We start from the raw sequence: 20003 nt of genomic DNA, 5'->3' as shown, positions 1-20003 counted from the left end.
TTTGTACTAGTACTACCTTATTTTATCTTCACCACTACCCTGAGTAATTGCACCTTTTCATTTCACTAATTTTGCCAATGAAATCTGTGAGCTAAATGTTCTATTCTCCTAACCCCTGGGTTGGTAAGTGGCAAACTTGACATGGGGTCTTTTGGTTTGAACTTCCTGCTTTTTACTCTACATTTTGCTGAGCCATTGACCTAAATTTGATGGATTTTCCTATCAGGACCTCTTGTGCAGGGACTTTCTCCTTTTGAATGTGCCCAAGCACAGGGAGGGTTTCCCAAGGTGGGGCAGACCCCAGTGGAGGGTTCAGATGCCCCTGGTGGTAAGTTGGGTGGGCCTCTCCTAGACAGATTAGAGGTTCTTGGAGAGAAGGGGACAGGAGAGCCCTCCCCTGGGGCCCTCGGTGACTGTGGATCTCCCTTGTCCTGTACTTGTTACAGTCTCATCCCCTCCCAGTGGCTGCAGAGGGTGGTGGCCCTTCGGTTACTAGGCCATTGAGAGTATGGGAGACTGAGGCTTATTTTGACTGTTTTCTTGCCAGAGGGTGTGGAATTAGGGTTACCAGGCTTCCTTCTGAGCCATTCCTACCAGAAGCCACCAGTAGACACCAAGTCTCTGCTGGCTCCCTGTTCAACCCACCTCTGTCCATCTTTCTCTTCTTTCCCCTTCAAAACCCAGGGCTTTTTCCTATGGAAGCCCTTACACTGTAACACTTTCAATGCAAACCCCAGTGTTTCTCCTTCCAACCTGGGGTGGAGGCTCAGACACCTGCTCCAGGGAGGACCCAGGCCTGGATGAGGGTGCTGGCACCGTGTGGAAGCTGACCCAAGGCTCAGACATAGGCAGGTCACCTGTAGGCCCCCTCTCATGAAGCCAAGAGAATGGGACTGACCAGTTTCCACTTCTCCAGAAACCCCCACCCTGGCAGATGTGGGGGGCTCACTGCCTGACCCACAGAGACTACTTTTCCCTCCAAGGTCCTCTGGATGCTCCACCACATGCCTGGGAGTCCAACTCCCAGCCCACTCCCCCGCTTTTCCTGGCCCTGTTCCATCCTGTGCCCTTTCCCAATGCGCGGGACTCAGATGTAGGGCACCTGTGCGCGGCTTCAGGACAACCTTCCTCCTTCAAGGTCTGCCCCTCATTCACGTCCCATCACTCCCCACCCGTCTTCTCTCTCCCACTCCCACTCCATTTCTTGCCCTTTCAGGCTCCTCTCCACACAATTCCCGGCTCCTCTTAAGCTTGATGACCCTAATGCAAGGCCGAGTGTAGAGCTGGTACTAAACATCTTTGTGTGTTGATTTTAAATCACAGAATGCTAAAATTTAAGGACTTAACAATCCAGAGGTCATGCTTTTTGCATCGGGAAGTGGAGGCCTGGAGAGAGGTACAATGGGAACTGGTCACAGGACCAGATCACTCAGCGGCAAAGCCAGGACCACACCCAAAGCCCCTAAATCCAAGACCATTGCCCACAGCCATGACTTCTACAGATACCCCTCAGTCTACACCCAGGAACACACCCTGAATGGCTGGTAGCTGCAGGCTCTGCAGGCTCCTACTGGCCTCCATTTCCTCACTGTGATGAGTAGAGAGGATGAGGGGGTGGGTGTGAGGGTGGTAGAGATTGTGGGGGTTCCATTTGCTGCCAAGCCCTTAAATGTGGCAAGGAAGATGGAATCTTCCACATCCCTGGCATTGCGCCTCTCATTATCTCTAAGACATTGTGTTCCTCTGACCCACCTTGTGAGGAATGAGTCCTCGGGTGAGGTGAAGTCTTCCTCAGGCTTCCTGAGGAGGCAAGGGAGCTGTGATTACATCTTTGCTGAGGGCTATTGGCCCCTTCCCCTGTGGCTCAACTGGTAAAGAATCCGCCTGCAATGCGGGAGACCTGGGTTCAATCCCTGAGTTGGGAAGAACCCCTGGAGAAGGGGAAGGCTACCCACTCCAATAGTGGCCTGGAAAATTCCATGGACTGTATAGTCCATGGGGTCGCAAAGAGTTGGACATGACTGAGTGACTTTCACTTTCTTTCTCTTTCACTGACTCCTTGCCCTCTCATGGCCCCAGAGACTTTCAGAAGACTCAGACACCCAGAAATACAAATGAAACTTGGCCCTCGGACCGGGGGTGCAGCTTGGAAAGTGGTGACGAGGGAAGAGAGGGTCCGGGGGAGCTTCTCCAACGGGTCTTAGTTCTAGTTCTACACACAGCTCCAAACAGAGGGAAGATTCAGGGTGTGAAGGAGCCCAAGGCCAACACCGAGGACTGCAAGCCCTGCCCTAGGGGGCCTTAGCCCAGGAGGATGCTTGTAAACCCAAGATCTGGGACAGGAAGCCCACTGCCCCGTCTCAGTCTCTCTCTAGTCTTGCCTTGTTTCTCCAAGTGCTCCAATAGTTTCTTCCCTGGTCCCTTCCTTTCAGTACTGCTTATCTCCTCTGAGCTCTTCCACCTCCCTCTGTATGTACCTTGTTTTGATTCATCTCTTTCTCCCTTGTCTTTCCCTCTGACCCTACATCTTTCTGTAAGTTTTTCTTCTGGCTCGGTCACGGAGCTTTCCTGTTTTTCTGTGTCATTCCCTCTCCTCAATGCTCTCTCTGTCTCTTTCCACAGTTCTGCTTACCTGGTTCTCCCTGTGAGTTTCCGCCAAGCCAGGCCGTTCCTCCCAACGTCTCCCTGCTTCTTTCAGACTCTCCTCCCTCTTTCCTCTGTCTGTCTAGCATTCTTCTTCTTTATTCCCTCATCTTGTGCCCTCTCTGTCCACTCACCTCTCTCCTTGTCCCCCCACGAAAGACCACAGATCCTCAGAGGCTCAGTGAAGTCAGCCACCCCCAGCCCCAAATGATGCCCCAAGTACATCACTTACCCAGGACCTCTGGCCCAAGGATGTAGGAACACAAGCAGCTCAGGAACATGCAGGGGAGCCTCCTCCAGTGGGCACCCCTCATGGCTCCAGAAAGAGTCCCTCACGTTCCCCCAGGAAGATCCTCGGCACAGAAGCGGTGGTGTGAGGAGCAGAGGTGAATCTGTCCCCACTGGCTGCTGGCCTTAAATAAGTGTATTTCCCTGAGGGGCCAGGGTACCTGGAGAAGAGGACAAAAGAAGGTGTGGACCCCAGGCCAATCATCCTTGCCTTTCATCTTTTCTTTCCTCAGCCTCCACCCTCTTCCCCCACCAGGAAAAAATAAAAACACCAATACACCCATTTCTGCATTCCTAGGCAGCCTGAGCCAGGTAGGGGGAGGGTGGGAGGGGCACATAGGGGAATAGAAACCTGGACACCCTGAAAATGAGGGGCCCACAAATGAGCCCACCCTTCTGCCTGGTGTTTTGCCTGGGTGGCACGTGTCTTGCCAGTGCTTTGGACTGCCACAGCGGGAGCAGCTAAGTCATTTCAGAAGACAGAGCAGGTCGGAACGGGGAAGAGAGGGGCCAAGAGGCAGTGAGTTTGGGGCTGTATGCCTAGGAGAAGGAATGAAATTTGAGAAGATCCTAAGAAACATAGAAAGTGGGAGGAAAGATGTGGGGTGAGAGGCAAGAATCAGAAACACCCCATATGCAATTTGTGGGGTGGAGTGTTGGGCTCAGAATATCTGCTCAGTCAGGGGATCCCTGGCAATCCTGTGGTTGAGATTTCGTGTTCCAATGCAGAAGATGTGGGAGCTAAGATCCCACATGCCTCATGGCCAAAAAACCAAAACAAAAAACAGAGGCAATATTGCAGCAAATTCAATAAAGAGTTTAAAGTGTCCCACATTAAAAAAAAAAAAATTCTTAAAATAATATGGGCTCCATGCCAGGAAAAGGGTCCACCCTCACCATATGGTGAATTTCCTCTTTCCACTAGAGGGTGTAACAGAGTTAGAGTCTTTAAAGCCTGAGGCAGCCTGGGGAAGCAAGCTTGAGGGATCTGAGGTGGGTAGTCGGGTTGAGAGTAGAACCAAGGGAGAAGGAATTGTGACCCCACGAGGAAGTGGGGGCTGCTTCTGGAGACTTTGGCACTCAGGTCACCTATTTTGACTTCTTGGGACTTGCAGGCATAACTAAGAAGGAACAGAAAGCCTCATCTGGGTGTGCCAAGAAGAGTCTGAAGGTGAGAGAAGGTAGCTAGTTAGTTCTGCAAAGGACAGCAATGGTGATCTTCCCCTGCTCTTTGCCACATCTAGAACCTTTGCTTCTGGTTCCTCCAGACTTGATTCCCTGAGCGTGGAATCTGTGGAGTGATTGGTCCCTGAGCAGGAAGCTCAGGCTTCCACTGCACAGCCCAGGATGAGGAATCGGCATGTCCACATTCCCAGCCAGAACTTGGAGTCATCCAGAGAGTAGTGGAAGGCTACACTGTGGTGCCATCTCAGAGGACCAGGAAGGCTCCACCACCCTGCTGGCTACTTGCTTTCTGAAGCTGAAATTCCAGTTACAGCTGAAGTCCAAAGCCTGGACCATAGGTATAATGCAAATACTACAGAGAAGTAGCATGATCCCCCCAACAGTACTCCCACCTCCATATGGTCCAGTTGATCCCTTTCTTTCCCAAGGAAATTCACAAAAGTAAAGAAGAATTTTAAGCATAAAACAGTGGGACAGGATATGAGGAAGATATCACTGAAACAAATTTACACAGACACCAAGCTCAACTTGGCCTTCTTGATCATTTTGCTGTGTCAGTTCTTGCTCATGAGTTCTCTCTATTTACTCGTGACATGTTTTGTTTGGTGACATTTTTCTGGACTACCGTTTCCAATTTAAAGAGGAGAAAAAAGCATTCAGGTTAGACCAAAGTAAGAGCTGGATATCTTGTCAACCTAACACAGCAAACCTTCCACTTCCCAATGCAAGGAGCACTGGAGGTGCAGAGAGTTCTCCAGAAGCTACTGTGGTGGTCAAGACTTCTACTGGGCTCAGGCACCTGAACCTGAATCCTAGCTCTGCCACCCAAGGCAAATCATGTCCTCTTTGAGGCTTATTTTCCTCATCTGTGAAATAGGGATATTATGTCAAAGAAAAAAGTAGAGCTGAACAATAGTTAAAGCATAAAAAAGCAGATTTTATTCAGAACTCTTGCAAAATGAGAAAAGGGACCTCAGTATAGACCTGGGCTTAACTCCAAATGATCATGGACAAGTGGAAAGCTATAGTCAAGAAGCAGAGAGTGGAGTCAGTGGATAGAAAATTACTAAGAAAAAACAGGGGGTGAGTGGATTCTGGCTAAACCAACTTAACAGGATTTTTGGCAGAAGACAGACCAGGGTGATTAAATATCACCTGGGGGGATGGTGGAGGATAAGGAAGCTGATCAGACATTGAGAGTACCAGATATTGAAGATGGGCCTTTTTTTGCTAAACCTACTGGGCAGGGCTCTTGCTAAATCTAAATTTTATAGAGAAGTGCACAGATGGGCCTAGAAGGAGGTTTAGGAGTCTGAATAAAGTTCAGTCAAGCAAAAGTCTTTGTCAAATAACACCTATGCAAAAGGTTGTGGGGGCTTCCCAGGTGGCACTAGTGGTAAAGAATCCACCTGCCAAACTGCCAGTGCTGGAGACATAACAGATGTGAATTCAACCCTTGGGTCAGGAAGATCCCCTGGAGGATGGCATAGCAACTTACTCCAGTATTCTTGCCTGGAGAATCCCATGGACAGAGGAACCTGGCAGGCTACAAGTCCCATGGGGTCTCAAAGAGTCAGATATGACTAAAGTGACTTAGCATGGCATGGCACCTGTCAGCTTGCCCCTTTTCCAGAGTTGGGATACTTCTAGATCTCCATAACAAATGCCCTTCTTTATCTGCTTGTCCTTCCTTCTCCCCTCCCAAGGTGTCTGATGGGGACAAAGAGGGGTGAGTGAAAAGGGAGGAGGTGAGTAAATGCCCTGAGGTCTGTCTGGTGGAGACCTCCTGGACCCGGAGACTGCTGGACATTCCTGGGGGCGGGAATCTGAAACTAAGATTAGGTTGATAGTCTATGGATTTGGGGTATAAGTGAGTTGGAGCAAAGATAAGATTATGATGTTTTCACAGAGAAGGAAGACACAGATGTGGCTTGAACAGACTTAGCCTGGGTTATGGGCAGTCCTGTCAAGAATTTTAAAGGTGATTTTTCTCCTAAGCTACCCAAAATGGGAGACTTTCATCTAGGGGTGGGGTTAAAATTGCTTCCCTCCATATAACTGATCCCCTGATAGACTCTCATGCTGTTAAAAATGTTGTGCTTAGTCGCTCAGTCGTGTCTGATTCTCTGCAGTCCCATGGACTGTAGCTCCCATGGACTGTAGTCGCAGGACTGTCAGGCTCCTCTGTCCATGGAATTTTCCAGGCAAGAGTACTGAGGGGGTTGCCATTTCACACTGCTAATAAAGTTACTCTTACTAATAAAGTTGCTCTGGGTCAGCCTTGAGGCACCTAGGCTGAGATGGGGTAGGAAGTGAGATATTTATTAAACTTGATTTATTAAGTCTTAAGACTTGAACTAGAGTGCCAGGCCCTGTGTATGTCCCCATCATCCTGCAAGGTACATATCATCATCCCCATCTCACATCTGAGAACCCTGAGGTTCAGGGAGATGAATATGCACCCTTGTCATTACTGAGTCACGATTCAGGCTGGGTGGTCAAGTGGAATTGCAGTATGTCAACTGCCCTGAATCACACCTGCCCAGGTCACACAGGAAATCCCAAAGCTGAAATTCAAGCCTAGGTCTGTCTGGCTCCAAAGCTAAAAAAGGGAATTAACATGAGCTGAGAGTTTATCCTCTGCCCAGTGGGCACCTGTATACTGAACTGTTATTCCTCAAAGGCACAGAGATGCACCTTTAAGAATAGATTCACTGTTGGCTGCAAGGAGAGTGCTTAGTTGCTAATGCCAGGTGTTAGCTCTTTCAGATGCACCTCAGCATTCATGCCAAGACCACATACTTCTCATGGCGACCCCCATGTCAATGACTGAGCAAGGCAGTGGTGCAAGGAATTGGCTAGTTCCAGTCCCACAAGACTCCTTTATTTTATTTTATGGCTATGAGGCTTAATAAAAATTCTTACACATACTTCCAATTTATCATCAAATATTGAGAACACAGTTGCCATTGAAAAAGCTTTTTTAAAATTAATTTTTATTGGAGTTGCTTTACAATGTTGTGTTAGCTTCTGCTGCACAGCAATAATGAATTGGCCATGCATGTACATAGATCCCCTCCCCTTTGGACTTGCTTCCCATTCAGGTCACCACAATGGATTAAACAGAGTTCCCTGTACTACATAGTGGGCTTCCCTGGTAGCTCAGCTGGTAAAGAATCTGGCTGCAAAGCAGGAGGCCTGGATTCAAACCCTGGGTTGAGAAGACCCCTGGAGAAGGGATTGGCTACCCACTCCAGTATTCTGGCCTACATAGTATGTTCTCATTAGTCATCTATTTTATACCTAGTATCAATAGTGTATATGTGCCAATCCCAATCTCCCAGTTCCTCCCATCCCCTTTCCCCCTTGGTATCTATACATCTGTTCTCTTTGTCTGTGTCTCTATTTCTGCTTTGCAAATAGGATCATCTATACCATTTTTCTAGATTCCACACATATGTGCATTAATATATGATATTTGTTTTTCTCTTTCTGACTTACTTCAGTCTGTGTGAGAGTCTTGAGGTCCATCCTCACCTCTACAAATGACCCAATTTCATTCCTTTTTACGGCTGAATAATATTCCATTGTATACATGCACTACATCTTTATGCATTCCTCTGCTGATGGACATTTAGGTTGCTTCCTTTAATAGGCAGTCTGCACCCCAGAGCATCCCACAGAACCCGTAGGGACTGTGTGGCTTTGTCAGTTGTGCTGACTCCCTCACCCAATCCTGCCTCCTCCCTTTTCCTTTCACAGGTATTATTCCCCAGTAAACTTTTTCATTTCACTCCATCTCAATGTTTGCTTCCAGAAGGACTTGAAAGAGGATGGCCAGTTTACAGGTGTAGACACTGACCATCTCAGCTGGGTTTCAAACCCAGACCTGCACAACTCAAAGTTCTCAGTCCACGTCTCTGTACTCAACAGTTCAGTGAGGGGGTTGTGGGCTTAGTGGGTCTGGCTCCTGCTCTGCAGAGGAGGGCAAAATCTGTTTGTAAGGAAAAGATTCTTATACTGCAAAAGATACAGACCAAGGGGACTGATGCCATTGTGGGGCACAGGGGGAGTTCTCTTCTGTGCCCGGACCCGCAAAGGGAGTATGTTATGTGTCGGTGTCAGTCCACTGCAGAGGAGTGACCCCAAGTGATGAAAGAGGAGCTCTGCTCATGAGGTCGTGGCTCCCAGGCCGTGACAAAAGCAGGGGCCCTGGTGTTTGGGCCACACAAAGGCCCCTCTCATTCTCCCAGGATTGGGTTTCAAGCCCCTTTTTCTAAAAGTGTCCTGTGTTTTCACGCTAATTAGCTCCTTTCTCATTTCCTTCTGAGGCAGAGGGGGAATAATGCCTCCCCAAGTAATGTCTTCCAGATCTGGCATGCCCAAGAAGGAGGGGCCATGCTGAGTGCGCAGACAGGGGTGAAGGGGCAGGAGTGATGTGAGGCTCAAGAATCTAAATGTATCCATTCACTCACCTTTAAGGAGAAGAAAACTCAGCCTGGAAACTAGCAACAGTGCTCAAAAAGCCAGCACCCAAGGGTCCAGATTTGCTATCTCAGACCTGTGTGTAGGCTCCCCCTTTCAACTTCTGAAAGAAAAAGAGAATCTCAGCATAATTTTAGAACTGGAAGAACCTTGGCAAACATGGGGTCCACACTCCTCCTTCTACCACGGAAGAGATGCTGGCCCAGGGAGAGGGGCGGTCACGCAGTTGGTCAGTGGTGGATGCGGGCCTTGTCCCCACGGCTCCATTGCTCCTTCTGCTCTGCGCTTTGCCCTCCATGGTTATTAGATTGTCTTGTGCAATCCTAGCACCCCAGTCAGAACCACTACCTCTCGCCTAAACCTCTGTCCACAGGCAACGCTAAGTGCTGTAGTTACGGGGATTGAATGACACAGGCCTGCCCTCTCAGACAGGGTGGTCCACAGAGACCTCCAACACATGGTTTTCACAGACAGTCCAGGCCTTAAAGACTCTTCTAAAATAAAGTTTACCATTGCTGGGGTTTTTTCCCCATTATGAAAGTAATATATGCTCATGATACCAGATAAGAAGAATATTTTTTAAACAGAGAGAAGAAAAACATCATCAGTATGTTTGGAAAACTCCTCTTAATCACTGATAGATTTCTGGCTGCTTCTCCAGGAATAGCTCATATACATAGTTTTAATCTATCACATCGTAGATGATTGTGGATTCTATTTGACCACGCAACTTTAAACCGAAACGTTTCCTCTTGTTGTTACAAAACACTTCGCACACATGTTTTTGTCTGCATAATACTCCGTTGGGTGGACTGCCATATAATTTATTTAATTACATTGGACACTTGGGCCATTTGCTTGTCCCTATTACAAGAAATGCAGATGATCTCATTGTTGTCGGTCAGTCACCACATCGTGTCCAACTCTTTGCAACCCCATGGACTGCAGCACACCAGGCTTCCCTGTCCCCCTTCTCCTCCTGTCCTCTATCTTTCCAAGCATCAGGGTCTTTTCCAGTGAGTCAGCTCTTCGCATCAGGTGGCCAAAGTATCGGGGCTTCAGCTTCAACATCAGTCCTTCCAGTGAGTATTCAGGATTGATCTCCAGTGAGATTGACTGGTTTGATTCCATACTTAAGCTCATTTCCTTAAGCTAGAATCAGGACTGGCATATTTGGCTACTCTGCTCTGACTTTCCTTTTCCTACAGCAAGAAGTCAATTAGTGTGAATTAGTTACGTCTACACAAAGTCAGTATATTCTTGGACACTTAGGGCCCATTAAATCTCTGATGCTGAGGGTCTAATGGTAGAGGCAAAACCAACCATAAAATAAGATCATTACTCAGGTGAGGTAAAACCGTGGGTGGATTAAAGACTCTGCAGGTAGATTGGGAAACAGATCAAGTCCCTCAGGCTTCCCCAGTCGCTCAGTGGTAAAAAATCCGCCTGCAATATAGGAGTCTCAGGAGAGGCAGGTTCAATCCTAGAGTCAGGAAGATCCCCTGGAGGAGGGTATGGCAACCCACTCCAGTATTCTTGCCTGAAGAATTCCAGGGACAGAGGAGCCTGGTGGGCTACAGTCCATGGGGTCGCAAGGGATCAGATACAGCTGAAGCGACTTAGCACTCACACGCACAAAATCCCTCAAGGATGCCTTCCTGGGGTGAGCTCCCAACCCTGATCCAGGGCCAGCTGCCAGGCCTCTCATGAATACCTGAGCCTTGATACAGAGGTGATATTCTAGAGAAAGTAATCCAGAAGAAATTTGAAAGAGCAGGGGATGGGGTGGGGGAAATTAACCGGAGGGTCAGAGCAAAAGAAAATGGAAGTAGTCCTGCAGCAAAACCTAGCTGGGAAGTGTGGTCCTCTCCTCCCTGGCTCTCCGGGGAGAGGAGCTAACTGAAGCTCAAGGGAGAGGTCAAAGGGAGGGAAGGGGAGCAGAGCCTGGGAACCCCAGCAAGCCCTGCTCCCTGGGGTACAATGGAGACAACAAAACTCAGGGTCAGGCTAGCACTCCAACAGCACTGCTAAACTGTGAACCCATGTGGCAGGCACTTCACCTGCCACAGGGGATGCTGAGATGAACAAGATTCAGCCCTGTCTCACACGGTCACAATCTAGAGGGTTTAGACATGGAGGGGAGGGGCATTTACTGACAGGCCTTCTGGGTTTGTGGCCCTGAGATCTCGGAGTCTATTGGGCAATGGAGCAAGCTCCCTGAGGGTGATCCAAGAGGATCTCTTGCTTGCAGTAGATTCCTAGGGCTGCTGTGACAAAGGACCATATACTTGGTGGATTGAAACAACAGAAATGTATTCTCTCCTGCCTCTGGAGTCCGGAAAGCCTGAGTCAAGGTGTTGGCCAGAGCACACACCCTCCAAAGTCTGCGGGGAAGAATCCTTCCTTGCCAGCTGGTGGTTGAGGGCGTCCTTGGCATTTCTTGGTTTGCAGCTGCATCACCCCAATCTCTGCCTCCGCCATTACATGGCCATCTCCATCTATGTGTCTCTGTTTTCTCTTCTCATCTCATAAGAACAAAAGTCACTGGAGTGCTGTCCATGCTAATCCAGTATGACCACAGTGTAACTTGGTTTCACTAAGTTACTAAGCTGATTACATCTGCGAAGACTGTTTCCCATCCAAGTACTAACCAGGCCCGACCCTGCTTAGCTTCCGGGATCAGATGAAATCCGGTGCTTTAAGGGTGGTATGGTCATAGATGAAGACTATTTCCAGGTATAGTCACATTGTGAGATGACCTGAGTTTGGGAGGGGACACTTATCCAGTCCAGTAACAACCTATTTGAAGAAAGTTTGTGCAGGTTAAGTGTGAAAGTGAAAGTGTTAGTCGCTCAGTCATGTCTGACTCTGTAATCCCATGGCTTCAAAGAATCCAGATGCATAGCCTGCCAGGCTCCTCTGTCCATGGGATTTCCAGGCAAGAATATTGGAGTGGGTAGCAATTCCCTTCTCCAGGGGATCTTTCCAACCCAGGGATCAAACCCGGGTCTCCTGCATTGCAGGCAGATTCTTTACCATCTGAGCCACCAGGGAAGTCCTTAGGGTAAGTGTGGGACATTTTAACAGATCATGGCCTCTGCAGGGAAGCCGGGTAGGTGAGCCCACTTCCCCTGGGCTGGCTCAAAGAAAGTTTAGTCATTCAGTTGTGTCCGACTCTTTGTGACCCCATGGACTGTAGCCTACCAGGCTCCTCTGTCCATGGGATTTTCCAGGCAAGAGTACTGGAGTGGGTTGCCATTTCCTTCTCCAGAAATCCTCAAATGCCTGTTCTTGTCGCCACTGAGCCATGGCTGAGTGACCCAGGGAAATGGGCAGGGCAAGACTAATTGCCAGATCAAATTTCCCAGGGGAGGGGGGAGGGGTGGGCAGTAGCCCCAGGAGCTCCCAGTCTGGCCACCTCCTGCTGTGCCCAGACCACCCTCCACTGCCCAGGAAAGTGGTGAGAGCAGGTGAGCAGGGCCCCCTGGAGCTGACCACACCCTCCTCCACACCTCAATTTCAGCCTTGTGCTCACTCTCAAAAGTGGGCTTGCTATAGCTGGGTGAAGGTGTCACACTTCCTGAATGTGAAGAAGAAAATAAGGGTAGGCAAGGAACAGGATAATATATATTGAAAAAACAACCCCACCCTGTCCTTGGGCATTCCACAACTGGGCTGGTCAGCCAACCCCCTACCCCCCACAGACACACTGCTCATCAAGGGTGGGGAAGAGCTAGACTCAGACACTTTCTCTTTCATCTACACAAACCCAGACTCTCCCTTGACGGGGAACAATAACTTCCAACTTTGCCCAGCTCCCTTGAAATTACTTCTTTAGGTGTGATTAGAATGTTCTCTCTTCTCATCCCTCATTTTCCACACATACTCCCCAGAGCCCTGAAACCCTGGGACAAAGGAGGAAGAGAGAGGCAAAAGAATTGCAATTGATAAGTCTGCTCCCCTCATGGCTACAAGGCCTGCAAGAGACCCAAGGTCCAAGAGACAAGCCTGAGGAAAGAGTTACTCACCAGCCTGCTCTCCTTTCAGGAAAGAGGGTGTGAGCCCCCCAAGGGAGTGAGTGCTCTAGGGGAAAGGGCAAGGACTTTGGAGTTGCCCAGCTGCTTCCTAGCTGAACCTCAGTCTCCCCATCTGCACAATGGGAATAATAATATCATTCCTATGAGCTCAGCACATAGAAGGTTCTCAGCAAATGTGACTGTCTCCCACAGGGCAGGTGGACGTAGAAACAGAGTCAAAAAGTTGTTTCTAGTGAGAGTCCGGGGTTGTGCTGGGTGGAGAGGCCAGCTCATGGAAGTGACAGGGATAGAGCATGATTCTTTCTGTATGAATCACTCTGGAAGGGAGATGGGGCATGGAGGTGGGCAAGCCCAGCCACAGGGCTTACATGGTTACTATCCCCACAAGAGTCCTGGTAAACTGAGAGATGGTCAGCTTGGTTAGATCAAGTGAATTGGTGTTAATCATATGCAGATAAGCTCATCTTATGCAGTGATTATGCTTAAGTCAGTAAGTTCTTCAAGGACTATGGTTTAGAGGCTGAGAGAGGGGCCTGTTTGAGAGAATGAGGTTCTGAGAATCAGAAGCAATTATATTGAATCCAGCTACTAAGAGGCATAATATGCAAGGGCAGGGAAAAGGCGAATCCCGGAAGGATATTTTTGAGGGTTACTTTCTTATTCTGACACTAGACTATCTCACAGAGGAGTGAAACGTTGCAGGTCCTGGAAGCAACCTGTATGTCAGGACTTCAAATATAGGCTCCAATGTCTTCTGATAAATAATATATATTGTTAATCATTAAATTATTATGATATGTGATGTAATGGTATATATTATTTATACTTATTTTATTAGCCTAATTTAAGTGTGAGATTGGCTTTCTAAAAATGCTTTAAAAGGTTTCATGACTGTTATTGCCTGGAGAGCCCCTGACTGTCTAACTGCTTTTAACATGTCTGGGCATCCAAAGCCTAACCACTGGTCCATTTGGACAGTTAGGCCACTGCCCTTGCTTACTTTTCCCCTCTGCCAAGAGCAGGCACACACCTACAAGGATTTAGCTCTCAGAGGACCCACCCCACCCCTTACCCCATGTCATCAAAGTAAAGATCACTATAGTTTGCTGTAAGGAAGCATTTAACAGGAGGCTTCCTGTATGCTGTTTTCAGTCTCGCATAAATCCTTTGTTCCTCATTAGCACCTGAATGCAGGTGCTAGAGGAGCCGCAAGCCACACCGGGAATAATAGGAATTTATGTATCCCATTGGTATGGAAAGTAGCCTTTCCATACAGTGAAAAGTAGCCATTTACAACTCTTTTCCCTTCTGATATGGAAGGTAACTTTTACAATTCCCTCTCTTGAGAATGATCCTAGCCTCAGGCTTCCTGGATAACTTGTAAGATTTTTTGATCCCTATCTCTGCTGAAAAGGCTATCTGGTAAGACAGTATATATATGCCCACAATATGTTGAATAAATGCCTTTGTTCCATCATAACATTGGTCCCCATTTCTTTCTTCATTTCTCTCTCTCTCTCTCCCCCTTTCAGGCTGCTTCCACGGAGCACAGGTGTCCTCTGTGTCTACTTACTCGCCTGGGCTTTCAAGACCTCCTAGAGAGAGCGCCCTGTGCCTATGTAGGCAGAGCTAACTCTTTGTCTAGAGTTATATTGACATACTGTGTAAACCAGGGAACATCAGACTCTTTTCCTCTTTCTTTCACTTTCTTATCGTCGACTCTGTACCCCCAGGTTCCGGTCCATTAAAGGACCATAAGAGTTCGCCTAAAGGATTAAATACATGAAACTCATGGTTTCATGAGTTTCATGAAACCATGAAACTGGGCTCATCACCCTAACCATCTGGCTGCTCCTTTTGGCACTCCTCATCTAAGGGCAATGAGAGGCCATTGCAGGGATTTAAGCAGGGATGACACGATCAGACTTTTGACTCAAACAGGACGGAAATCAAGTTTCGAAACAGCGAGACTAGATGAAAGAGGAGGCTTCATGGTAGAGCCCAGGCAAGAGATGATGGTGTATGGAGAAAGACAGTGGCAGGGAGGTGGGAAGTGCTTCATTGGAGAGAAAGGTTTCAGAGATAGAATCCACAAGGCCTGTTGGGACATGGTCATTCTTCTCCCCCACTTTGAGCCACAGGAAGGAGGGTGGTGCCAGTAACCGAGAATGGGAACATCAGTGGAGTAGTAAGTTAGAGACATGGAGGAAAGTTGTAAGAGGGGAAAACATGAGTTCCTTTTTTGTAGGGTGACCGTATTATAATTGGTCAGACCAGCACACATTTGAAAATATAAGGAGGCACCATTGGAGCAAATGGATTGTTCAGTCGCTCAGTCATGTCCAACTCTTCGAAACCCCATGGACTACAGCATGCCAGTCTCCTCTATCCTCCACTGTCTCCCAGAATTTGGTCAAATTCAAGTCCATTGAGTTGGTGATGCTATCTAACCATCTTATTCTCTGCTGCCCCTTCTCTTCTTGCCTTCAGTCTTCCCAATATCAGGATCTTTTTCCAATGAGTCAGTTCTTTGCAGCATGTGACCAAAGTACTGGAGCTTCAATTTCAGGATCAGTCCTTCCAATGAGTATTCAGGGTTGATTTCCTTTAAGATTGACTGGTTTAATCTCCTTGCAGTCCAAGGGACGCTCAAGAGTCTTCTCCAGCAGTTGGGACAACAACATAAATTGAGCCTGTACCTGGCGAATCAGCCCTCCAGTCATTCTAGTTTGGGCCTGTGTTGAGGTGGGAGGTACCGATGAGATACTCAAGTGAAGAGATCAAGCAGACGACAGACATATGTGTCTGAGTTTAGGCGAGATTTTGATCAAAGCATTTTCCACCAGTAAAACAAGCGAGTTGTTTCTTTCCAATTGCTTTGTAGTATTTAATTAAATCACATTTTATAACTGTTGTCACTACAGATGCCAAAATAAACAGGAAGCAAAGAAAAAAAAAAAAAAGGAACATGAAACCCAAATCCTTATTCTCTGTTTAGAGCTTCTCCTTCCTTCGCCACCAGCCCTGGGCAAGAATGAGAGGCAAAATTAAAATTCACTTGTGTTTTATCTGTACTCGTGAGTGTGTGTTTCCATATAAATGACCAATGCCTTGAAAACAAACTCAGGACCTAAAGGACAGCCTTTCATCAGACGAGTACAGCAGTGGGGAATGTAAGGAGAAAATGGAGAGGACAGAGCAGGAGTACTTCTTAAGGACTTCCCTGATAGCTCAGTTGGTAAAGAATCCGCTTGCAATGCAGGAGACCCCGGTTCTGTTGCAGGAAGAGTGACCCCTTCCAGGGCCCGAAACTGGGCTCTTGTCTATCACTCGGAAATGAATTGTCCGAGGAGACACATGTGCTGACAAAGCAAGATATTTATGGGGAAAGGGCACCCAGGTGGAGAGCAGTAGGGTAAGGGAACACAGGAGAACAGCTCTGCCACATGGCTTGGGTTTTATGGTGATGGGATTAGTTTCCGGGTTGTCCTTAGCCAATCATTCTGACTCAGAGTCCTTCCTGGTGGTGCACGCCTTGTTCAGCCAAGAGGGATGCCAGAGAGAAGGATTCTGGGAGGTGGTTGGACATGTGGTGTCTCCTTTTGACCTTTCCTGAACTCTTCCGGGTGGTGGTGGCTTATTAGTTCCATGTTCCTTACCAGGACCTCCTGTCGTAAAACAACTCATGCAAATGGTTACTATGGTGACTGGCCAGGGTGGGTGGTTTCAGTCAGTGTGCTTCCCCTACCAGTTCAATTCCTGGGTCAGCAAGATCCACTGGAGAAGGGATGGGATACCCATTTCAGTATTCCTGGGCTTCCCTTGTGGCTCAGCTGGTAAAGAATCTGCCTGCAATGTGGGGGGCCTGGGTTCATCCCTCGGTTGGGAAGATCCCCTGAAGAAGGGAAAGACTACCTATTCCAGAAGGCCTGGAGAATTTCAGGGACTGTATAGTCCATGGGGTCACAAAGAGTCAGACATGACTGAGTGACTTTCACTTCACTCAGAGCAGGAGAGCTGAGCAAATGGACAGGTTTGATGCATCAGGTACCCAGGCCAGACCTTGAAGTACTGAACCATGGGGAAGGGCCACTGTGGGGAGAGACCCCAGCACACAGGAAGATGGTTCTCTGACAGAGGCAGATCGGGAGTCCAGCCCCTGTGGGTGCAGCCCAGGTGTGCAGGTGAAAGGAGTGGTAATAAGAATAATGATGCAATGAAACCAGAGCTCCTACAAGGTGTTGGTAGTTTGCTGCTGTCAGCCTGCATGGTCCTATGAGAAACGTGAGAAGTACTTGAGCCGACCCACCCACATTTCCTAGAACGTAGGTGAAATCCTTTGGGTACTTGGCTGGAACCCGGAATAACTGCCCTGAATCGGGGGAGATTCAGAAAGAAGGGGGATTGCTGAGAAGTTCTGAGGAAGGAGGGGAATTGCTGAGAAGCCCTGAGGAGACTCCCAGCAGCCAGCTTTGCGAGGAGCACCATCTCCCATGTTGGGAGGTGTGGTGGGGAGAGGGGTTTGTGCAGAAGGTGCTTGTGTTTGGGGGTTTCCTTGTTTTCTCCCTGGGATGGAGGACTTTGAGTTCGTGGAGGGGAGGGAGAGAGAGAAGGTGAGTGGGGACCAGGCTGTGAAAGTCATCATCTCTAGAAGGAGGCGCTTTCTGTGGGAACAGACTTGGCCCCGACTTCCTCCCAGCTTCCCTCCAGTGCCCAAAGATTCTTTGAGACCTCAGACCCTTCCTCACTGGCTTTGCTGCCATCTCCAACCCCCAATCAGGAAGCTCTGACTGCACCTCCAGGCAGCCCACGCCTGCCTGCTGAGGAGGAAGCCCTCCTCAAGTTGCCCCCAGGGATTTCTGTCTGCTCCCTTCTCCCTGCAGCCCCTTTGGTTTCCCTCTCTCCCCGGCTGGTTCTCACAGTGCCTCAGGGTTCAGCTGAAGCTTATTCATCAGATCTTTGCTGAGGTTGTTTTCCAGACAAACCTTATCTTCCTTACATGCCCTCCTGCTCAGGTGTTTCCCAGGAGTCTGTGTCACAGCCTGGTCTCTCCTCCTGGTCCTTCCTGGACTGGTCTGCACAGTCTCATGGATTTAGGCAGAAGACAGGAGACTCCTGGGTCAGAGACAAAGGACTCTATGACTCAAAGTGCAGCAGGAAGCCTGGACTTCCTGTTCGCATTTTCTTCCCTTGCGCTCACAGTCCCACAGGGCAATGCAGAGGCAGGCCTGAGTGGGTACTGACGACTCTGATCTTAGGAAATCCCAGTCTCTTTAAGGGGCTTCAAGAAAACCTACCCAACCTTTCCCCCGAGGCAGACCTTCTCATTATTATACTGGACGGCAAACAAAGTAGCCTTCTGTCCCAGAAGAGTCTCCCAGAGGGAGGGAGACATTACCTCTGCCTTCTAAGGCAGTTCACACTTTGTAAACATCCTTGAAAAGGTAGTGTAGAACAGGGGTCCCCAGCCTCCAAGATCTAATGCCTGATGATTAGAGGTGGAACTGATATAATAATAACAAAAATAAAGTGCACGATAAATGTAATGCTCTTGAAACCATCCCCACCCCCACCCCGTCTGGTCTGTGGAAGAATTATCTTCCACGAAGCCGGTTCCTGGTGCCAAAAATGTTGGGGTCCGCTGGTGTAGGACAAAAGGCTATCAACGGCTCTGCTCCTCCTGAGACCTGCAGAAACAGGAGAGACTGATGGAGAATTGTCTACCAACATCCGACACCAGGGGAAGCCCAAGTCCGACTGGCCCAGCTTGTTGGCTCTTTCCCCTTCCTTGGGTTTACTGAGGTGACACATTTAAGTTTCCCCAGGTCTCCATGCCCAGCACAGTGCCTGACTCCTACTGATTCTCAATAAATGTTTGTCAAATGGATGAATAAATGACTGGGTCTTTACAGAATTTCTACTTCAGAGTGTGAAAATAGCTCACACATTCAAGAAACCACGATAGGAATGGCAACATTTATCGAGTACTTACCACTTGTTAGTGGAGGTGATGGAATTCCAGCTGAGCTATTTACAATCTTAAAAGATGATGCTATTAAAGTGCTGCACTCAATATGTCAACAAATTTAGAAAACTCTTCAGTGGTCACAGGACTGAAAAAGGTCAGTTTTCATTCCAATCCCAAAGAAGGGCAGTGCCAAAAAATGTTCGAATTACTGCACAATTGCACTCATTTCTAACTCTAGTAAGGTTATGCTCAAAATCCTTCAAGCTAGGCTTCAGCAGTACATGAACTGAGAACTTGAAAATGTACAAGCTTGGTTTCTAAGAGGCAGAGGAACCAGAGAACAAATTGCCAACATTTGTTGGATCACAAAGAAAGCAAGGGAATTTCAGAAAAACATCTACTTCTGCTTCACTGACTATGTGAAAGCCTTTGACTGTATGGATCACAAGAAACTGTGGAAAATTCTTAAAGAGATGAAAATACCAGACCACCTTACCTGCCTCCTGAGAAATCTGTATGCAGGTCAAGAAGCAACTGTTAGAACTCAACATGAAACAATGGACTGGTTCCAAGTTGGGAAAGGAGTACATCAAGGCTATATATTGTCACTCTGCTTATTTAACTTATATGTAGAATGCATCAAGAGAAATTCTGGCCTGGATGAGTCACAAGCTGGAATTAAGATTGCCAGGAGAAATATCAACAACCTCAGATATGCAGATGATACTATAATGGCAGAAAGTGAAGAGGAACTAAAGACCTTCTTGATAAGGGTGAAAGAAAAGAGTGAAAAAGCTGGCTTAAAACTCAATATTCAAAAAATTAAGATCATGGCATCCAGTCCCATCATTTCATGGGGAATAGAAAGGGGAAAATTAGAAGCAGTGACAGATTTTCATTTCTTGGGTTCCAAAATCACTACAGTCAGTGACTGCAGGCATGAAATTAAAAGACGCTTGCTCCTTGGAAGCAAAGTTATGACAAATCTAGACAGCATATTAAAAAGCAGAGACATCACTTTGCCAACAAAGGTCCATATAGTCAAAGCTATGGTTTCTCCGGTAGTCATGTAAGGATGTGAGAGCTGGACCATAAAGAAGGCTGAGTGCCAAAGAATTGATGCTTTCTAACAGTGGTCCTGGAGAAGACTCTTGAGAGTCCCTTGGATTGCAAGGAGATCAAACCAGTCAGTCCTAAAGGAAATCAACCCTGAATACTCTTTGGAAGGACTAATGCTGAAGCTGAAGCTCCAATACTTTGGCCACCTGATGCAAAGAGCTAACTCATTTGAAAAGACCCAAATGCTGGGAAAGATTGAAGGCAAAAGGAGAAGAGGGTGGCAGAGGATTAGATGGTTAGATAGCATCACTGACTCAATGGACACGAATTTGAGCAAA

General features: G+C 47.8%; 1 protein-coding gene across 1 annotated transcript in view; it reads right to left on the bottom strand.

The window, feature by feature from the left end:
• MUC4 (mucin 4, cell surface associated) overlaps positions 1-8704 on the bottom strand; it is a 53174-nt gene extending 44470 nt beyond the window's left edge. The window contains 2 exon segments of the mRNA XM_081573659.1: positions 2876-3092; positions 8592-8704. Coding sequence (XP_081429785.1) covers positions 2876-2957 — 82 coding nt within the window. The 5' untranslated portion in view covers positions 2958-3092; positions 8592-8704.
• Positions 8705-20003: the final 11299 nt, after the last annotated feature.

The sequence above is a fragment of the Giraffa tippelskirchi genome, chromosome 2 (assembly GCF_054371585.1).
Source record: "Giraffa tippelskirchi isolate mGirTip1 chromosome 2, T2T-mGirTip1v1.2.pri, whole genome shotgun sequence".
Classification (NCBI taxonomy): domain Eukaryota; kingdom Metazoa; phylum Chordata; class Mammalia; order Artiodactyla; family Giraffidae; genus Giraffa; species Giraffa tippelskirchi.
Note: the sequence above shows the minus strand (reverse complement) of the source record. Positions and strands in the feature narration are given on the sequence as shown.